This window comes from Pristiophorus japonicus, chromosome 8 (assembly GCF_044704955.1).
Source record: "Pristiophorus japonicus isolate sPriJap1 chromosome 8, sPriJap1.hap1, whole genome shotgun sequence".
In the NCBI taxonomy this organism is placed as follows: domain Eukaryota; kingdom Metazoa; phylum Chordata; class Chondrichthyes; family Pristiophoridae; genus Pristiophorus; species Pristiophorus japonicus.
In genome coordinates, this window is record NC_091984.1 from 176519372 (window position 1) to 176538533 (window position 19162).

The 19162-nt window shown below is 44.2% G+C and overlaps 1 protein-coding gene across 1 annotated transcript in view; it reads left to right on the forward strand.

The window, feature by feature from the left end:
• Positions 1-19162, forward strand: part of top3b (DNA topoisomerase III beta) — a 40922-nt gene that overhangs the window by 11833 nt on the left and 9927 nt on the right. The window contains exons 3-8 of the mRNA XM_070888317.1: positions 1343-1449; positions 1832-1906; positions 4123-4319; positions 8693-8849; positions 14409-14522; positions 15777-15867. Coding sequence (XP_070744418.1) covers positions 1343-1449; positions 1832-1906; positions 4123-4319; positions 8693-8849; positions 14409-14522; positions 15777-15867 — 741 coding nt within the window. The remainder of the gene's footprint in view (positions 1-1342; positions 1450-1831; positions 1907-4122; positions 4320-8692; positions 8850-14408; positions 14523-15776; positions 15868-19162) is intronic.

The window sequence follows — 19162 nt, forward strand, 5'->3', positions numbered from 1 at the left end:
CAAATTCCATTTTGCCACTGAAAAAGGTACGTTGGCAATGTTAACAGGTTTTGAATAAAAAATGCAGGCCCGGTTCACTCTTCATATTACCAGATGCAAACTATTGCATTCCATATCCTATGAAATCAGGTTTGCTGCTGATGGTAAAGAGAATGGGGAATGAACTAGTGCAGATCTGTAGATTGCAGCATTTTATTATTTCACAATCTCATTCTCAAAATCTATGTTTGAAAAAATAAATCAGATTGATGAATACTCATTTGAGGACTATACCTGAAAGCAGGCACGACTGTACTCCATATCCTCAAACATTCGAGAACAATGGTATTTTGTTTATTACTGGGTTGTGGTGAAGCTGTGATGGTCAGTCACTCTGAATAAAATTTCCACTGGCTTAGTCAACTATGTAAACCGTTGTAATGTTTGTTCTGAATGATATTGCCTAACTCATTAATGATATATATGCATAGGATAAGATTAAGAATGGGAGATCTGCGATTGGAGGTGAATATGAATTTCAGTAAAGAGACACTTCTGTTTCAACGTGACTTATTCTCAGCCACTGATCAGCACTGCCAGCCTGATCTGCCCACTGCAGTATATTTACAGTGGTGTCAGCTAGTGGTAGAGCAACAGTACAAAAGCAAAATACTGATGATGTTGGAAATCTGAAATAAAAACAGGAAATGCTGGAAATACTCAGTCGGTCAGGTGGCATCTGCGGAGCGAGAAAAACAGAGTTAATGTTTCAGGTCGATGACCTTTCGTCAGTGTGTTGTGTAGCTTTATCATTGGTCCGGATCCACATTGAACCGTTTTATTAATTATTAAGGTGGAAAATCCTCCGATCAGGTTCTGGAGCAGGACTTAGATAACAGGGAACTGAATGGCTTTTCCTGTTCTGGTGTTGTCGCCCCTGCACCCTCAAAGCCTCCCTAATAAAGTGCGACATCCCCACTGACACCTGGGAGTCCCTGGCCATAGACCACCCTAAGTGGAGGAAGTGCATTCGGGAGGGCGCTGAGCACCTCGAGTCTCATCGCTGAGAGCATGCAGAAATCCAGGGTAGGCAGCGGAAAGAGCGTGTGGCAAACCAGACTCCCCACCCACCCTTTCCCTCAACGACTATCTGTCCCACCTGTGACAGAGACTGTGGTTCTCGTATTGGACTGTTCAGCCACCTAAGAACTCATGCTAAGAGTGGAAGCAAGTCTTCCTCGATTCCGAGGGACTGCCTATGATGATGGTGATGATTCGGTGCCCTGTGATAATGGGATCACTCGGTATAATATAATCTTTGTGTTTGAAGCAATCCAGGCCATCTCTTATTTTCTGTTTGCAGGTAAATATAACAACTGGGACAAAGTTGATCCAGCAGAGCTTTTCAGCAAAGCACCAACGGAAAAGAAAGAAGCTAACCCCAAACTTAACATGGTGAAGTTCTTACAGGTACTAAAAACATTACTCGCCAACTCACAGTGGTCAAGTACAGGTAAGTACATTGGAGTATGCATAACTGCAGCTAATTTTCAGCAGGCTCCTTACTGTGGAACTGTACACAGTTCTTTTTATTTTGTTGGGTAAGGTTTCTCACTATCTAAATGTATGGAGTTGCTACTTATGCAGCAGGATTGGGGTTACACACAGATACAATTTGGTTGAAACTTTATAGCACTGTGATCTTGGGTGAGATTCACCTAATTTTAAAATGTTAATCTTGTGTGTCTGCATACTTTTAGCTTGTCCAACAACATATGTCTAATCTTTCTGGTTGAGTTAATAGTTTGAGCACTTAATGACGTTCATTCGCAAGTGTATCTGTCTTGCGCAGGTAGAAGGGCGAGGCATTGACTACATTGTGCTGTGGCTGGATTGTGACAAGGAAGGAGAAAACATCTGCTTTGAGGTAAGGTCTTTTATTCTCAGACTCAACAATACATTTATATGTCACAGTACCCAAAACAGAAGCTTTCATTTAGTGAGAACTGGGCAAGGATGGCCCATTACAAAAAACTACTCACTTCAGGGAAACTCTTGTCATTAAGAATAGATTAGGCGCAAAAATTCAGCGTTTGTGCGGATTGAGAAAGATAGCAAAGTGACTCCAGAAGAGCATCGTCCAAGCCTTTGTTACCTCTAGACTTGACTATTCCAATGCACTCCTGGCTGGCCTCCCACATTCTGGTGATCCAAAACTCGGCTGACCATGTCCTAACTCGCACCAAGTCTCGCTCACCCATCACACCTGTGCTCGCTGACCTACCTTAGCTCGTAGTTAAGCAATGCCTCGACTCCTTGTTTTTAAATCCCTCCATGGCCTTGCCCCTCCCTTTCTCTGTAAATCTCCTTCGGCCCCACAAGGCCCACCCCCGAGATGTTTGTGCTCGTCTAATTCTGCCCTCTTGAGCATCCCTGATTATAATCGCTCCACCATTGGTGGCCGTGCCTTCTGTTGCCGAAACTTAAGCTCTGGAATACACCCCACCTAAACCTCTCCACCGCTTTACCTCTCTTTCCTCCTTCAAGACACTCCTTAAAACCTACCTTTTTGACCAAGCTTTTGGTCACCTGCTCTAATTTCTCCTTATGTGACTTGGTGTCAAATTGCTTGTCTCATAATACTCCTGTGAAGCGCCTTGGGACGTTTCACTATGTTAAAGGCACTATATAAATACAAGTTGTTGTTGTATTTGTGATATGCTTTACTAGCCGTGCTGTGAGATGCTTCCATTACTTTTGCCTATTCTGAAGCTGGGATCTGGTGCCATCATTCAGATGCATTGAAATAAGCAGCTAGAATTCTGTCCACACCAATGCAGAATTTGGGGCAGTTATTGCTCTCATTTGGCTTTGCAAATCAATGATAGCCTTGATTTTAACAAAAATACATATTTGCTAAGAAGTTACGACATTTTGACTTTGCATGCAAGTTATAATTTTTGGTGCGGGGGGTCCAGCTATGTTCTAGGGCTCATAAATTGCCCAAAGGCATCGGCAATCTAGCCACAAAGGCCAGACAACTCCGATTTAGAATCAGGAACATATCTCCCATACTAAGATTTGCTTTTCAGGATAAGTTGATGAGAGAATCCAAACAGACAATACTGTTGGCTCAGTTCAATAAAAGTGGGGTGGGAAAAGAAAAAAACATGGATTTTATGGTAACCCCAACAATATGGTCTCTGGGCAGCCATGCCTCCATCAAAACAAACTACATCTCCATAGTTGGATCAGAATATCTGCACCAATATCAGACAAAAAAAATCCAAATATTGTGCTATCTATGTTCACTGACACTCGTGATAGTTGCATAAAATGCTTGTCGCCAAAGCACATCACTGCAACTTGCCACGTTTATCTTGGGTTCATAAACACACCTGTAAAGTACGATTGCACCTCTTTTCCCACATTATTTAGAATGTGATAGTTGTGTGCAAAGCCCGAGAGATTCAGTTGGACACACACTGGCTCTGATTAATGTTGTGGAAATGCTACCACTTGCCAGTGTTGTACGACATTGAAGAGATGTTGGTGCAGATTTGGCATTGAGCCAATGGTGGCACCGACTGGCACCAGATATGTTGTAAATGAGGGCATAATAAATGTGGTTCCTCTAAGGAGGTTAGCTAGCAACATGGAGCACCTTTCAGACATGATCTCCTCAGCACAATCGTCTTGGAGCTGCCTGAGAAGGTTTCCATAAGCTCCTCAGGTGCTGATCAGCACTGAGTACTTCTTGAGGAGGATTTCAGGAATTAAATGTAAATCTAATACCCTTTTCTTGGCAATATGCCTTAGAATTGCAGAGCGAATTGCATGATCCATTCAGATTTCAAACTCTGCTCTTGTGTGAGCGGAATCAATTAACCCCATGTTCAGTGAGGCAGACTGACCCCGCCCCCCACCACCACCACTACCACCACTTTAGAACATCTCCTTCAATCAATGGGCATTTGGAAATAAGAATCCCTTGAGGGGAAGGAAGAGCAATGTAGCAGGATGTACTCTCGCTTGGTATTTGTGAAAAACATCCACTACAGGCTTAATTTGGTTCACTTTCTTACACTATGTAAACTTATCATTCACAATATTGTACTGAAGTGTGTTTTTGTGTTCATTCAGGTACTTGATGCTATTCAACCCGTTATGAACATTCCTCGTGGGAACGAGAGGGTGATTTATCGTGCAAAGTTCAGTGCTATAACGGACACTGACATTAGCAATGCCATGAACCATTTGGGAGAGCCTAATCGGAACGAGGCGCTGTCAGTGGATGCACGTCAGGAGTTAGACCTGCGAGTGGGATGTGCTTTTACGAGGTACAGCAAGAGTCTATATAAGTAGAGTATCTAGAAACACCAGCTGCCATATTCAGCTCATAACTTGGAGACCTGACTTTAAGAAAGGTGGGTTGGTGTTGGTAGATCATCAATGGGAGGCTTATGAGAAAACAACCGAGTAGAGTAGAGTAGAATACCTTCAGTGCCTGTAATGTATCTGAATTTGGTACTTCACAAGCTCATGTAATCTCATTTGAACTCATTATAATCTTGTGACTTATTATTATTTTCTTAGGAAACAATTTGTTTCTTCATTTAAGCACCCTCCACCACAGATCTAGTGTAGCCATCGTCAGTATTCCCAGTTCTTCCTCTCTGACAGTACCCCCAATTACTCCAGCGATTTATATTAAAAAAAAATGTTTAAACCATTTTAGTCCTAGAAATTATGGCAGTGGTTTTGAATTTTAGTTTTATTTTAGTTTTTCAAAAGAAAATTTGTTCTAATTTTCACTTGGTTGGCAAAAATAAAATTATTTTGTCAGTGGCTATTTAGTGTTTGACAAAAATAATACTGTTCTTCAGTTGGAACAAAGTATGTACACTGCTTTCTGCCAAATGTTTTTAAGGACTGTGCAAAATGCACTAATTTCCAATGCTTATTTTCAAAATATGATCACACTTCTTGCCACATGTGCCTTGGGGTCTTCATACTGGACCCTTATAGACTAACTAAAGCACGTATCCCATATTACTCAGGACTAAATTGACAAATTGGAAAAACAACATGAGGCCAGCAACGTCCGAGTTGGTTTCCAGATGCTGATCAGCACTGGGTGCTTCTTGATCGTTGGAATAGAGCAAACCTAAGGCGTAATACAAAATATCTCTTAAGGGAATTACCCTAACTATCCTGGTAAGCCCTACTCACTGCTGTCGGCCACCCACTATGGTGAATAGGTAACCTTCTATTAACTTTCTGGAGCTGGTCTAAATGTGTACCAACCTCTTGGGAGGAAGATTTCAGAAATTAACTGAAATTATAGCATCCTTTTCTTGGCAAGATGCCTTCGAATCAATCACAGAGCAAATTGCATGACCCATTCAGCTTAATTATCAGGACCTGCTTCCAAAGTGTAGAGGGTCCGCTGGGAGTTAAGGGTGGGAGGTGGGACTAGCTGAAGTGCTCTTGCAGAGAGCCGGTACAAGCTCCTGTACTGTAACCATTCTATGATTCTAACAGGATTTTTGTATACTATCCAGTTGTGCATTCAATGGAACCCTTGCATGATTCCCCAATCACAGATTCAGTGTATCCCTTGTATGGTTCCCCAGTCACAGATTCAGTGTATCCCTTCTATAGTTCCCCAGTCACAAATTCAGTGTATCCCTTCTGTAGTTCCCCAGTCACAGATTCAGTATATCCCTGGTATAGTTCCCCAGTCACAGATTCAGTGTGTTCCTTGTATAGTTTCCCCAGTCACAGATTCAGTGTGTTCCTTGTATAGTTTCCCCAGTCACAGATTCAGTGTGTTCCTTGTATAGTTTCCCCAGTCACAGATTCAGTGTATCCCTGGTATAGTTCCCAGTCACAAATTCAGTGTAACCCTTGTATAGTTTCCCCAGTCACAAATTCAGTGTATCCCTTGTATGGTATCCCAGTCACAGATTTGACACAACCTTTGTTTAATTCCCCTGTAGTGTGGTTTAATCTTGCTTGTCCACTCGGTATCGATTTTAAAAGTAGAATCCGGCCACTGGACTCGATAGTTTTATTAACCTACTTAAACTTAAGTGTTTCTACCAATTGCAATCAATACACTATAACATAAATGCTACCACCAATTACACAGTACAACCTCAAACACTCATCTGTGCCTAGGATGCAAAGGTAATCAATCTTCCTCCTTTCAGTGGCATTGGCATCACAAATCACTCCGAGAGTTCTGCTTGACTGGGGGCTTGGCTTTTCTTATATTGTGTTTCGCTGCATTTTTAGTATAATTATTCAACCCCTTCCCCCCTTTTGGCCCTATACAGTATTCTTTAATGTGGAGATGTTCTTTCTAATTACTGTCTTGTCGAGAATTCAGTGTACGGGGTCTGGTCACGGGTATGATGTCCACCAGCACAATGAATCCTTACAACCTGCGTGTCACAAAATGTATTAATTGAGTTAAGTTACAGAGAAAAGACCATGAGCTAAAAACTGCTGCATTGGTAGATTATAGTTGTAAATAAACCCAGCAATTTTTGCTGTCCAAATTGGCATATTTTCCCAAAGCATACTAAATACAGGTACTGGATTCCTTTCTTGCATACCCCAATTGTAGATTGGGTAGAAACCATGTACAGTACCCCAATCGCAGATGCAGCACATATGATTACATGTTCTATCCTAGTATTGAAAGTTTACCATGTGGGCGTTAATCCTGAGCTCTCTGACCATGACTTCAAATTCATGGGTGTACTGAGTCAACAAATCTAGCTGTGACGGTCAGACCAGGCTTGGATGGCATGGCACCAAGCCCGCTGAGCAAATACGTTCGCCCGAGGATCACTGCAATTATCGACAGTCATTAAAATCAGCAGGCCCTACTGCCTAACTTGCAGGTTCTTCTTCATTATTTGGATGATTGGGTATTTTCTGCACAAAATGATTCAACCCAACCCAGGAGCTTGGGTGTTTTGGTTTTTTTTAAAGTCGATTTCAGTTTAGCTTCAAGTCAAAATAAACTGGTGTAATAAAGCAGGTCTTAAGGCCTTGTAGCACATGGAAGTAGGAAACCTTGCATAAAATCCCCATCTACATCATGATATTTTACGTATGTGCTAACCAGTAAAGCCAAGTTTTACTCCTATGGTGTATGGAGGACGTATATAATTTGAAGACTGAGGAAGATTCTACAAGGTAGACCATCTGGTTGTTGCTTTGCTTTGCTTTCAGATAGAGAGGTTTCTTGTTAAGTGTCAACTTCATATCTTGGAAGAGATTGAAATTGAGGCCTTTTTGACCCATCACTCCGTACTTTGTTCACATGCCTGACGCAAGACTCCCAAAGCAAGCGCTCTACTCGGAACTCCTACACGGCAAGTGAGCCCCAGGTGGGCAGAGGAAACGTTTCAAGGACACCCTCAAAGCCTCCTTGATAAAAATGCAACATCCCCACCGAACCTGGGAGTCCCTGGCCAGAGACCGTCCTAAGTGGAGGAAGAGCATCTGGGAGGGCGCTGAGCACTCGAATCTCGTCGCCGAGAGCATGCAGAAAGCAAGCACGGGCAATGGAAGGAGCGTGTGGCAAACCAGACTCCCCACCCACCCTTTCCTTCAACGACTGTCTGTCTCACCTGTGACAGAGACTGTAATTCCCGTATTGGACTGTACAGTCACCTGAGAACTCACTTTTAGAGTGGAAGCAAGACTGCCTCGATTTCGAGGGACTGCCTATGATGATGACTTTGGATATCACTGTGTGGATGCGAGGTGTGCCTTAGACTTCCTTAATGTAATGAAATTTAATTGCAAAGCCAGAAGTTGTTCATATTCAATGGATGATGTACTTTTGAGGTTCCAGTTTTCAAACAGAGAACTTTAAAATTCTCATTGGCATGTATGCTGTTATTACCATTGACCAATGAGAAGACTTTTAAGGAATGTTAAAAGCTACCCAAGCTGGTTATTAACCATGCCCTTGACTACACTCAAATGTTAATTTGAAGACCCACTTGGAGCAATCCTTATAACCTGGCTAAGCACTAGCCATCTCTTTTAAAGAGGTCTTGTGTATTTCGTAGTTTGTAAGGAGTGCGGTGGAGTGACATCGTATTTCTTTTAATTTTATCTAAAAGTAGATGGGATTATAAAGTAGTGTTCGCTTTATACTTTTATTCTTTTGGTCTGCAATTATTAGACAGAATGTTAACCCCTTGGGTGTTTTGTCTATTCTCAAAGTCCATTTCTCTCTAACTGGAGGAATGGCCGAGTTGTTCAGATAGATTATTTCCCTTCTGCAGACCTCCTCCTTCAAATGGAAGCATCCTCTCTTGACTGTGCACGTGGCCTTCTGGCCACGCACTGTCCCATTTGGAAAGGTAGCATGTATTGCTGTTAATTGTTAAAACTAGTGCCCAGTGGGTAAAATGCACAAATTACTCATTAGCTTTTCCATTGAAAAGAAAACTGGGGGTCTTTGGGAGAAGCCTTTATTTTGAGTGTGAGGGAAAGCATTCATGGAAGACATCATATGTAAAAATAAGTCTTAAGGATATTGTTTGTACAGAGCCTCTTGTTGGTGATGTGCCTTACAGGTATGTGGAATGTGCTTGAAGAATAATAAGCCCTTACAAGGTCAGAAACCTATTATTTCCCAGTGTAGAGTGACCTATGGTTCTACCACTATGTTCTTTTTCAGGTTTCAGACCAAGTACTTCCAGGGTAAATACGGGAATTTGGACAGTTCCCTCATCTCATTTGGACCCTGCCAGACACCCACTCTCGGCTTCTGTGTAGAGAGGCATGACAAGATCCAGTCTTTCAAGCCTGAGGCTTACTGGGTCCTGCAGGCAAAGGTTCGTGCTGAAGTTTCCTGAACTCTGAGTAATCCCGGTGTATTTAAAGAGGAGGTAGCTCTAAAATTAATACTATGGATGGTACAAACTTTGATCCACTCAAGACATTGTGTATTTTTCTAATAATTTCTGAATGAGAATAATTATGTTTTCAGAGCTTTGGGAAACAAAGAAATGTTCCCATTCACTCGGGGAGACAGTTTGGGTTATATGTGCGGTATGTCCACTGCTACGATTTTGCCATGTTTAGGGAATAGCTGGGACTTACCTTCAGCAATTTATCATTCATAGTGCTGACCCATAGAGTTACCTTCTCCTTTAAGTGATAATGCACTAGCAATTGTCAGGATGTGACATGTTGGAGTACCCTCTTTCCACCAGCTTCTAGATGTGAGGTGTCACACAACTTTCTTCAATGGACTGCTGGGTGCAGTGTATTGGAGCAACCTCTTCTCGCTGGCCACCATGTGCAAAAAGTCGGAGCATTGTCGTTCCGCTGGTGTAGCATAATCAGAGCACCCTCACTCTACTGGCTGCTGGAAGCACTGTTCGTCTGCTAGTTGCTGGGCACAGTGTCTTGGAGCGCCCTTCTACATAAGAACATAAGAATTAGGAACAGGAGTAGGCCATCTAGCTCCTCGAGCCTGCTCCGCCATTCAATAAGATCATGGCTGACCTGGCCGTGGACTCAGCTCCACTTACCCGCCCGCTCCCCATAACCCTTAATTCCCTTATTGGTTAAAAATCTATCTATCTGTGACTTGAATACATTCAAAGAGCTAGCCTCAACTGCTTCCTTGGGCAGAGAATTCCACAGATTCACAACCCTCTGGGAGAAGAAATTCCTTCTCAACTCGGTTTTAAATTGGCTCCCCCGTATTTTGAGGCTGTGCCCCCTAGTTCTAGTCTCCCCGACCAGTGGAAACAACCTCTCCGCCTCTATCTTGTCTATCCCTTTCATTATTTTAAATGTTTCTATAAGATCACTCCTCATCCTTCTGAACTCCAACGAGTAAAGATCCAGTCTACTCAATCTATCATCATAAGGTAACCCCCTCATCTCCGGAATCAGCCTAGTGAATCGTCTCTGTACCCCCTCCAAAGCCAGTATATCCTTCCTTAAGTAAGGTGACCAAAACTGCACGCAGTACTCCAGATGCGGCCTTACCAATACCCTATACAGTTGCAGCAGGACCTCCCTGCTTTTGTACTCCATCCCTCTCGCAATGAAGGCCAACATTCCATTCGCCTTCCTGATTACCTGCTGCACCTGCAAACTAACTTTTTGGGATTCATGCACAAGGACCCCCAGGTCCCTCTGCACCTCAGCATGTTGTAATTTCTCCCCATTCAAATAATATTCCCTTTTACTGTTTTTTTTCCCCAAGGTGGATGACCTCACACTTTCCGACATTGTATTCCATCTGCCAAACCTTAGCCCATTCGCTTAATCTATCTAAATCTCTTTGCAGCCTCTCTCTGTCCTCGATACAACCCGCTTTCCCACTAATCTTTGTGTCATCTGCAAATTTTGTTACACTACACTCTGTCCCCTTTTCCAGGTCATCTATGTATATTGTAAACAGTTGTGGTCCCAGCACCGATCCCTGTGGCACACCACTAACCACCGATTTCTAACCAGAAAAGGACCCGTTTATCTCGACTCTCTGCTTTCTGTTAGCCAGCCAATTCTCTATCCATGCTAATACATTTCCTCTGACTCTGCGTACCTTTATCTTCTGCAGTAACCTTTTGTGTGGCACCTTATCGAATGCCTTTTGGAAATCTAAATACACCACATCCATCGGTACACCTCTATCCACCATGCTCGTTATATCCTCAAAGAATTCCAGTAAATTAGTTAAACATGATTTCCCCTTCATGAATCCATGCTGCGTCTGTTTGATTGCACTATTCCTATCTAGATGTCCCGCTATTTCTTCCTTAATGATAGTTTCAAGCATTTTCCCCACTACAGATGTTAAACTAACCGGCCTATATTACCTGCCTTTTGTCTGCCCCCTTTTTTAAACAGAGGCGTTACATTAGCTGCTTTCCAATCCGCTTGTACCTCCCCAGAGTCCAGAGAATTTTGGTAGATTATAACGAATGCATCTGCTATAACTTCCGCCATCTCTTTTAATACCCTGGGATGCATTTCATCAGGACCATGGGACTTGTCTACCTTGAGTCCCATTAGCACTACCCCCTGAGTGATAGTGATAGTGATTGTCTCAAGGTCCCCCCTTCCCACATTCCTATGACCAGCAATTTTTGGCATGGTTTTTGTGTCTTCCACCGTGAAGACCGAAGCAAAATAATTGTTTAAAGTCTCAGCCATTTCCACATTTCCCATTATTAAATCCCCCTTCTCATCTTCGAAGGGACCAACATTTACTTTAGTCACTCTTTTCCATTTTATATATCTGTAAAAGCTTTTACTATCTGTTTTTATGTTTTGCTGTTGGGTGCAGTTTTTATGTTTTCTGTTAGGTGCAGTGTATCAGAGCACCAACCTTCTGCTAGCTGATGGGTGCGATGTTGCAGAGAATTATCTTTCACTGCTAGGAACCAGGCTCAAAACAAACCCATTCATTTGTTGGTTTTCCCCTCTCATGTATATTGCCTGGTAGACAGATATTTGCTTCATGGATTCTTTACTTAAGAATTCATAGCAACACATTGCTCTTGAGAAGTAGTTGGTTTATTAGCAAAGGTTTAACTACACATTACCAGTTCATTCACCAGGCTCACAACCACCTGCCTCATCGTGGATCCCCTGAATCCAACGGGCTGGGGCTTTATTGAGTCTTGTACATCACATGACTGGCTAAGCCTCTCCCAACTCAATAGCTCTACAACTATTTTAGTACAAAACAAATCAAGTGCTTCTTAATTAAAGAGCGGACTAAAACCGACAAATTACCCAATAAAACTTTTTAACAATAAACGGTCAAATTAAAATTTGGTTGCCGGGGGTGATGATGCACTCCAGTCCCTCTGGCGCCCACCTCTCGCGGAAGGCCGCGAGCGTACCGGTGGACACCACGTGCTCCATCTCCAAGGACACCTTCAATAGCTCTACAACTATTTTGTTGTAATCCGTAAAACATAATTATTAAAACAAGTGCACCCTTGTTTTTTTTTTGAGGGCACCAGAAACACAAATTATACAAGTGCCCCCTGGCTAAAAGGGGGAGGCACTAAAACCGACAACTTAAACAAATTAAACTTTAGACATGAAATCAAATTAAAATTTGGTTGCCGGGGGTGATGATGCACTCCAGTCCCCCTGGCGCCCACCTCTCATGGAAGGCTGCGAGCGTACCGGTGGATACCGCGTGCTCCATCTCCAGGGGCACCTTCAATAGCTCTACAACTATTTTGTTTAAATGTTTCCGGCTGGTTTCGAACCAGGGACCTTTCGCACATTAGACGAACGTGATGACCACTATACTATGGGAACACTCTACAACTCTTTTTGTTGTGAACAAAAATAAACGTTAAATCAAGTGCCCCCTGATTAAAGGGGGGGGAAACACTCCAGTCTTTTTTGGGTTTTTTTGTGATTTTTTTTTTGGGCACTAAAACCACAAATTATAAGAGTGCCCCCTGGCTAAAAGGGAGGGGACACTAAAACCCGGCACAATAAAACAAATTAAACTTTAAAACATATAAAATCAAATTAAAATTTGGTTGCCGGGGGTGATGATGTACTCCAGTCCCTCTGCCGCCCACCTCTTGCGGAAGGCTACGAGCGTACCGGTGGACACCGCGTGCTCCATCTCCAGGGACACCTTCAATAGCTCTACAACTATTTTGTTTAAATGTTTCCACCTGGTTTCGAACTGGGGACCTTTTGCATGTTAGATGAACATGATAACCACTATACTATGGGAACACTCTACAACTCTTTTGTTGCAAAACAAAATAAACATTAACTCAAGTGCCCCCTTATTAAAGGGGGAGACACCCCAAATATTTTTCAAGTGTCTTTTTTAGTTTTTTTTGTGGGGGTTTTGTGTTTTTTTTTAGGGCACCGAGAGGCAAATTATACAAGTGCTATAACCACTATACTATGGGAACACTCTGCAACTCTTTTGTTGCAAATAAATAAACAGTTAATCCAAGTGCCCCCTCATTAAAGGGGGGGGGGGGGGAAGGACACTCCAAAAACTTTTCAGGTGCCCTTTTTTTTTGTGTTTTTCATACTCACAGGTGCATACATTGCAACAGACTAATTAAAAGGGCATAGAGAACCATGAAACTGTATATGAAACTGCCATGTATGTAAAATTCAGTGTGACTAAAAGGGGCTGAGAACTGTGTGTGTGGGCAGGACCTCTAATGAAATGTGAGTCAGAGTTGGGTACAAAGCGGAGTGAGCCAGCTGTTTAACCTCATTGTAGCACAAAGTCTGCAACTATATTGAGTCCAAGTGGCTCTGTGGTAAAATTGGCGTCCTCTGCTAATGGCCTTGTCCAGTTGGTTATTCTTTCCGGTTGTGACATTTGAAAGAATCAAGTCACTTTTTTAAACTGAGAATGTAAGTGAAGAACTAAGTGTCCTGGTACAAGGCAACACCAAGACTGAAAAGGATAAAGAAGAAAACAAAGTATTCAGGAAGTAGTGATTAACTGATGCCAAGCTTTGGTTTTAAAAGCCTGAGGATTGTATGAGGAAATATTGAGGGGGGGGGGGGGGTGCGGAGATAAGGGAGTTCCATAGTTTGGAGGGCTAGGGAAAGATGGAATTTGATTAGGAGACTGTGTGATTAGTCTTGATTTTACACTGTGCAGATTAGGGTGAAGGGAGAGTGTTCAGGTTAGAATGATTGATGCTTAGAAGGAAAAACATATTTTAAAAGAGTGGGATTCTAAAGTGTATTTACCACTTCCTAATTTTATAAATATGAGCAGTTTCTGTTTTACTGTGTTTGGCATGTCAGACTCTCTGAATCTCTAACTGGAGTGTTACAAGTATAATTCAATCATAGAATCATCAATGATCCCTCGCTCACTTCAATGCTCTTCCCACCAGCTGCAGAATACCTTGGATACCTATTTGCATATATGCAGACTGACTTACTCATTACTGCAGACACACTCTAATTCACCATCTTGCTATTACTAATTCACTCCTATAGATTACTGTCAAGCCTTCTCAATTCTCAAGCATTCCCCTGGTAACTAATGGACGTCAGATTGTGCAGAATTATTTAAAAAGAAAATGTCAACATTTTAACCTCCTCCAGTGTGTACTGAAGCATGTACTGACTGATGCCCTGCTTGGGCTGCTGTTGCTGGTATTATTGTTGTAATGTTTCCGTTATAGTGCTCAATATTGAAAGTAATGAGATTCTGGGTGATAAACAGCTCTATAAAGAAAGAAAAGAAAGACTTGCATTTATATCGCGCCTTTCATGACCACCTTGCGTCCCAAAGCGCTTTACAGCCAATGAAGTACTTTTTGAAGTGTAGTTACTGTTGTAATGTCGGAAACTAAGGTGCAAACTAACAATGTAAATGTTGTTCCACTCTCATCTCTGTTTTACTCCAGATCAGTAATTGTGCAGGAGATTCCATGATTCTGGATTGGGACAGAGTCAGAGTATTTGACCGCGAAGTTGCTCAGATGTACCTGAATATGACAAAATCCACAAGAGAAACAAAGGTAAGCAAGGGAGTAAGCATAGATCTTACAACCCCTGTGAGAGCACAGGGACTATCTCTTGGGAGGGGAGCGAGAGAGCATATGGCTCTAACATACTGGGTACGGTAATGCAGTGGCTATGTTACTGGATCAGTAATCTAGAGGCCTAGACAAATAATCCAGAGAATGAGAGTTCATATCCCACCATGGCAGTTTGGGAATTTGAATTCAGTTCAAGAAATCTGGATGTAAAAAGCTAGCATCAGTAAAAGTGACCATGAAGCTGTTGGAGTGTCTTGAAAGCACAATGGTTTCATTTAATGTCCTTTCGGGAAAGAAGCCTGCCATCCTTATCTATTCTGACCTATATGTGATTCCAGTCACTTAACTGCCTTCTAAAGTGGCCTAAAAAGCCACTCCGTTATATTAAAACTGTTACAAACACGGACTGCAGCGGTTCAAGAAGTATGCCCACCACCTTCGCAGTGACTAAGGATTGGCAATAAATGCTGGCCTTGCCAGCAAGAGAGACACAACATAAGAAATAGGAGCAGGAATAGGCCATTTGGCCCCTCAAGCCTGCTCCGCCATTCAATAAGATCATACTGAGAATGAAAGATAATTGAGTATATAGAAAGAAAATAGTCCCCTAAATACATCGAGAGATAGGGGTCTGTCATCTCCTGAGTAGAAAACAAGAATGGGGTCTGCAATCCCTTAAGTGGCAGAGAGGGGGAGAGTGGACAGAGGTGAAGGAGTTGAGAGAGGGCGGAGGGAGGTGAAGGGAGCTGGGGGAGAGGTGAGGGAGCTAGCGAGGATGGTGGAGAGAAAGAGAGGGGTAGTGGGAGGGAGGGAGAAGTCGATGAAGGTGGGGGGATGGAGAGTGGGAATTGGAGAGAGAGAGGTAGAAGAAGTGAAGATGGAGAAGAGGAGGATTTTAGTTCCAAAATAAAACTAGTAGGTGCTGGATTCTACAACCTGCAGAAGCGAAGGTGCCTTAGTGCTAGTTGACAGACCAATGTAAAACTGCAGTATAGGCATACCTCACTGAGAGCCCTTGCACAAACAGCAAGCCCTCCAGCCCTTGCATCGATCCTAGGTTACGCAGGTTCTCTTACGCTGTCAACTCTGGAACTTCTGATTCATATAAATAGATGCCACTCCCTGATGCATGTAGCTACTTGTGAAAGAAACCTGCTAACTGATGACAGGAGCTCTCGTCCTTGACTCTGGAAGTAGCTTGCGCCCTGATTATATTTTTCATTTTTGTTACAGGTGGAGTCCGTGAGTAAAAAAGAGAAGGTGAAGCAGAGGCCGCAGGCTTTGAACACTGTGGAGATGTTGCGTGTAGCCAGCTCTGCCCTGGGTACGCTGTGTATTATTCACAACACTTGCTGATCATTGCTCGGGGATGAGTTGGGTTCCTTCAGCTATGTAAAATCGAAGGCTGGAATCTTTACCTTGGAGCCGGGTTGCGGTGTGCGGGTCGGGAACAGAACAGCGCGTTCTTCAATTCAACTTTTATTTAATGGCCCCAATTAGACCAGTCAGGCACATTTCCTTGCCGAATTAAATGGAGAGGTCTGATGACGTCATCGATGACTCGTTTCCAGCACCGATATTTACACATCTCATTTGAAGGTTGCTGTAGGAGTGTTGAAGATGATTTTCAGAGGTCTGAGTAGCGTTATAGAGCTGATAAAAGTTTGGGTCGTGGAGAGACAAAGGCAGAGGGCTGCACCAAGATTTAACGATGCCTCCCTCGATGTTCTGGTGCAGGCAGTAAGAGCACGCGGGGCAGTCCTCTTCCCTAGACGCAAAAGACCACCCAAAGACACACAAAGGGCTTTGTTGGAGATCACAGAGGAGTTCAGCATCAGGGATGTGGTCAGGAGGCCGTGGATCCAGTGCTGGAAAAGATTCAATGGTCTCATGAGGTCAGGAAAGGTGAGTGCAATGCCACACTCGTTTACATCCTGATGTGCCTGTCATCCCAATCCCATCACTCTGCCTTCCCAAGCCTACACCTGCACATCATTCCTCACACCACCCTACCTTGCAGGTCCACCCATCCCTCTCTGTTTATGTACCTGCTCACATCCCCATCTGACTAACCATGCTAATACAATCATAGCAAGTAACACCACAGAAGGAGGCCATTTGGCAATGTCATGCCACTCCCTCAGTCACCCTCTACAGATGTAACCCATCCATTCCTTACACTCATTCCATCACTCTCGCTCAAAGTTCTCTTCTTTCCCTCCTAGCAGGGAAAGAGAGTCCAATAGAGAGATGCAGAGAATCGGAGGTGGCCCTCCAGTCTTCACTCAATTGACTCTATCAGAGGAGGAAACCCTAGAGATCTCTGAAATAGAAGAGCTGCTTATGGTAGGAGATGAAGAGAGAGGGACCTCCCAGCAACCTGGTGACAGAATTACATCTCATACAGCCACATGGCATGTAATAGTCACTCATATGGTGACTGATGTCAGCAGCCATTGAAATGTCATCATGTGCATAATGGTAACGTTGCCCATTCTTAATATAACACTTCTAATTCATCTCTTTACTCTCCTACAGGTCCATCAAGTGCCCCCTGCACCTCCCCACCCCCCCCCCCCCAGCCCATTGTCTAGCAGGAGGAGGAAGACAACTCCTCAGAGGACACTCCATTCTCTGAAGGTGCACCGGCAGCAGACCCAAGCACATCCAGCACCAGCAGAAATGCCCACCTCGGTGGGTCCTGTGTGAGATGGAGTAGTGTTAACACCTGGTGTCTCTCACATCACAAGTGCGCAAGAACAGATGGTGTTGACTGGGACAGCAGTGGAAACTCCTCGCCGGAGGGTGCAGGATGGTCCAAGCTCTGCTGAGCTGCATGCAGATGCTGAACCTCTGGGGCCATCGAGAAATAGGGTGATCTTGGAGGGGCAGCAACAATTGCAGGAGGCTCTGGCAGCTTTTGCAGCCGCGATGTGTGCGACTGTGCAGAGAATGGAAGAGTCCATCTCCAACATGAGTACCGACATCTCGCCGACAACGGTGACTTAGTGCTGGTCCATGGAAAGTATGGCCATGGAGCAGCAAGTGTGCCAGTCACATGAGAACGTGCTTGCTGTGGACAACAGATGGCAAATGTCCAAAGACTTCATCTCGAGGAGGGATATAAGCATAGAATTGGGCATTCATCGGCCCACTGCTATGCAGCAAGGTACTCTCCAGTTCCTTGCTAGCAGAGAAGTGCGGAAGGCCCATGAGAGGGATGATGATGAGAGGTGACATGGAAGTGGGGGCTCTTCTCCAAGTGCTCCCACTTCTCCCCCATTGCTTCCCCCTCAGTCAGAGCCCCACATGCTTCCTCGGATCCCGATGGCAGAGTCTGCCACTGCACAGTTACAGGAGGAGTAGTCTTTGGCGGTAGCCTCACAGGCTCCAAAACCCAGAGGATGTACGCCAAAAGTGTCTAAGCAGTCGCAGCAGGAAAGTGAGCAGCCTGCCTCTACCTCTGCTGAAGCCACAGGGATTGCACCTCGTAGATCACTTGGAAAAGAAAAATGACACGATCGTAGACACATGAAGGCATGCACATTGGTGTGTGAAAAAATGTTACCCAGTTTCAGTTATATTTATGACACCGATAAATTCATTTCTTTGCACCACTTTCCGGTCTTGTCCATTTTTGTCTCAAACCTGGGAAGTGGCCTTGTCACTTGGAGTGAATGGTGATACATTACATAACCTCGAGCAATGGGGTTTTGGGTTAGAGGAATGGCTTTGATCATTGTAGGGCTTTATGGTATTGTGGGGGGGCGGGGGGGCGGGGGGGGTTGCGGGGTGGACTTAGTACAGCATGTGGCAGTCATATGGGTGCACTGGAGCAAGTTAAGTAAATCTGGCCATTATGAGGCCATACCGGGGCTCCCGGGCAGCAATGTGTGCCGTTGCTAGTGCCATCTCCACGTCTGGTTCCTTCCCTTCCTCGCCTTCCACCTGTTCCTCCTCCTCTGAAGAGGCTGTGCACTCTGCGCCTTGCTCCTTCTGAAGCTCCAGTCCTTGCTGCTGCGCTATGTTGTGCAGCGCGCAGCAACTGATGATTCTGGAGACCCTGGCTGGTGCGTACTGAAGGGCTCCTCCAGAACTGTCAGGGCATCTGAAGCGCATCTTCAGCATCCCGATTGCTTGCTCTATGATACTCTGGTGGATATGTGGCTCTCATTATAACACTCCTGGGTCTCAGTACTTGGCCTCCTCAAGGGTGTCATGAGCCACGTCTTCAGTGGATAGCCCTCGTTTCCAAGCAGCCAGCTGGTAAGTCTGCTTGGAGGTGCGAAGAGCTGAGGGAGGGTGGACCAGCGCAGCACGAAAGAGTCATGGCAGCTGCCAGGGAATCTGCCGCACACAAGCATGATCTTTTTATGATTACAGATAAGCTGCACATTGAGGGAGTGGAAGCCCTTGCGGTTCACAAACACTCCTGGGGGATGTGGGGTTGCCTTGATGGCCACACGTGTGCAGTCAGTGACGACCTACACCTGTCGGAAGCCAGTCAGAGCCGCAAAGCCGAGCACCCGCTCAGTAACTCTGGCTTCATCAGTGACAAAATTGTCACAATTGGCTGACTTGTGTTGAGTTTCTGGGTCTGTGCCAATTAACCCTTTCAC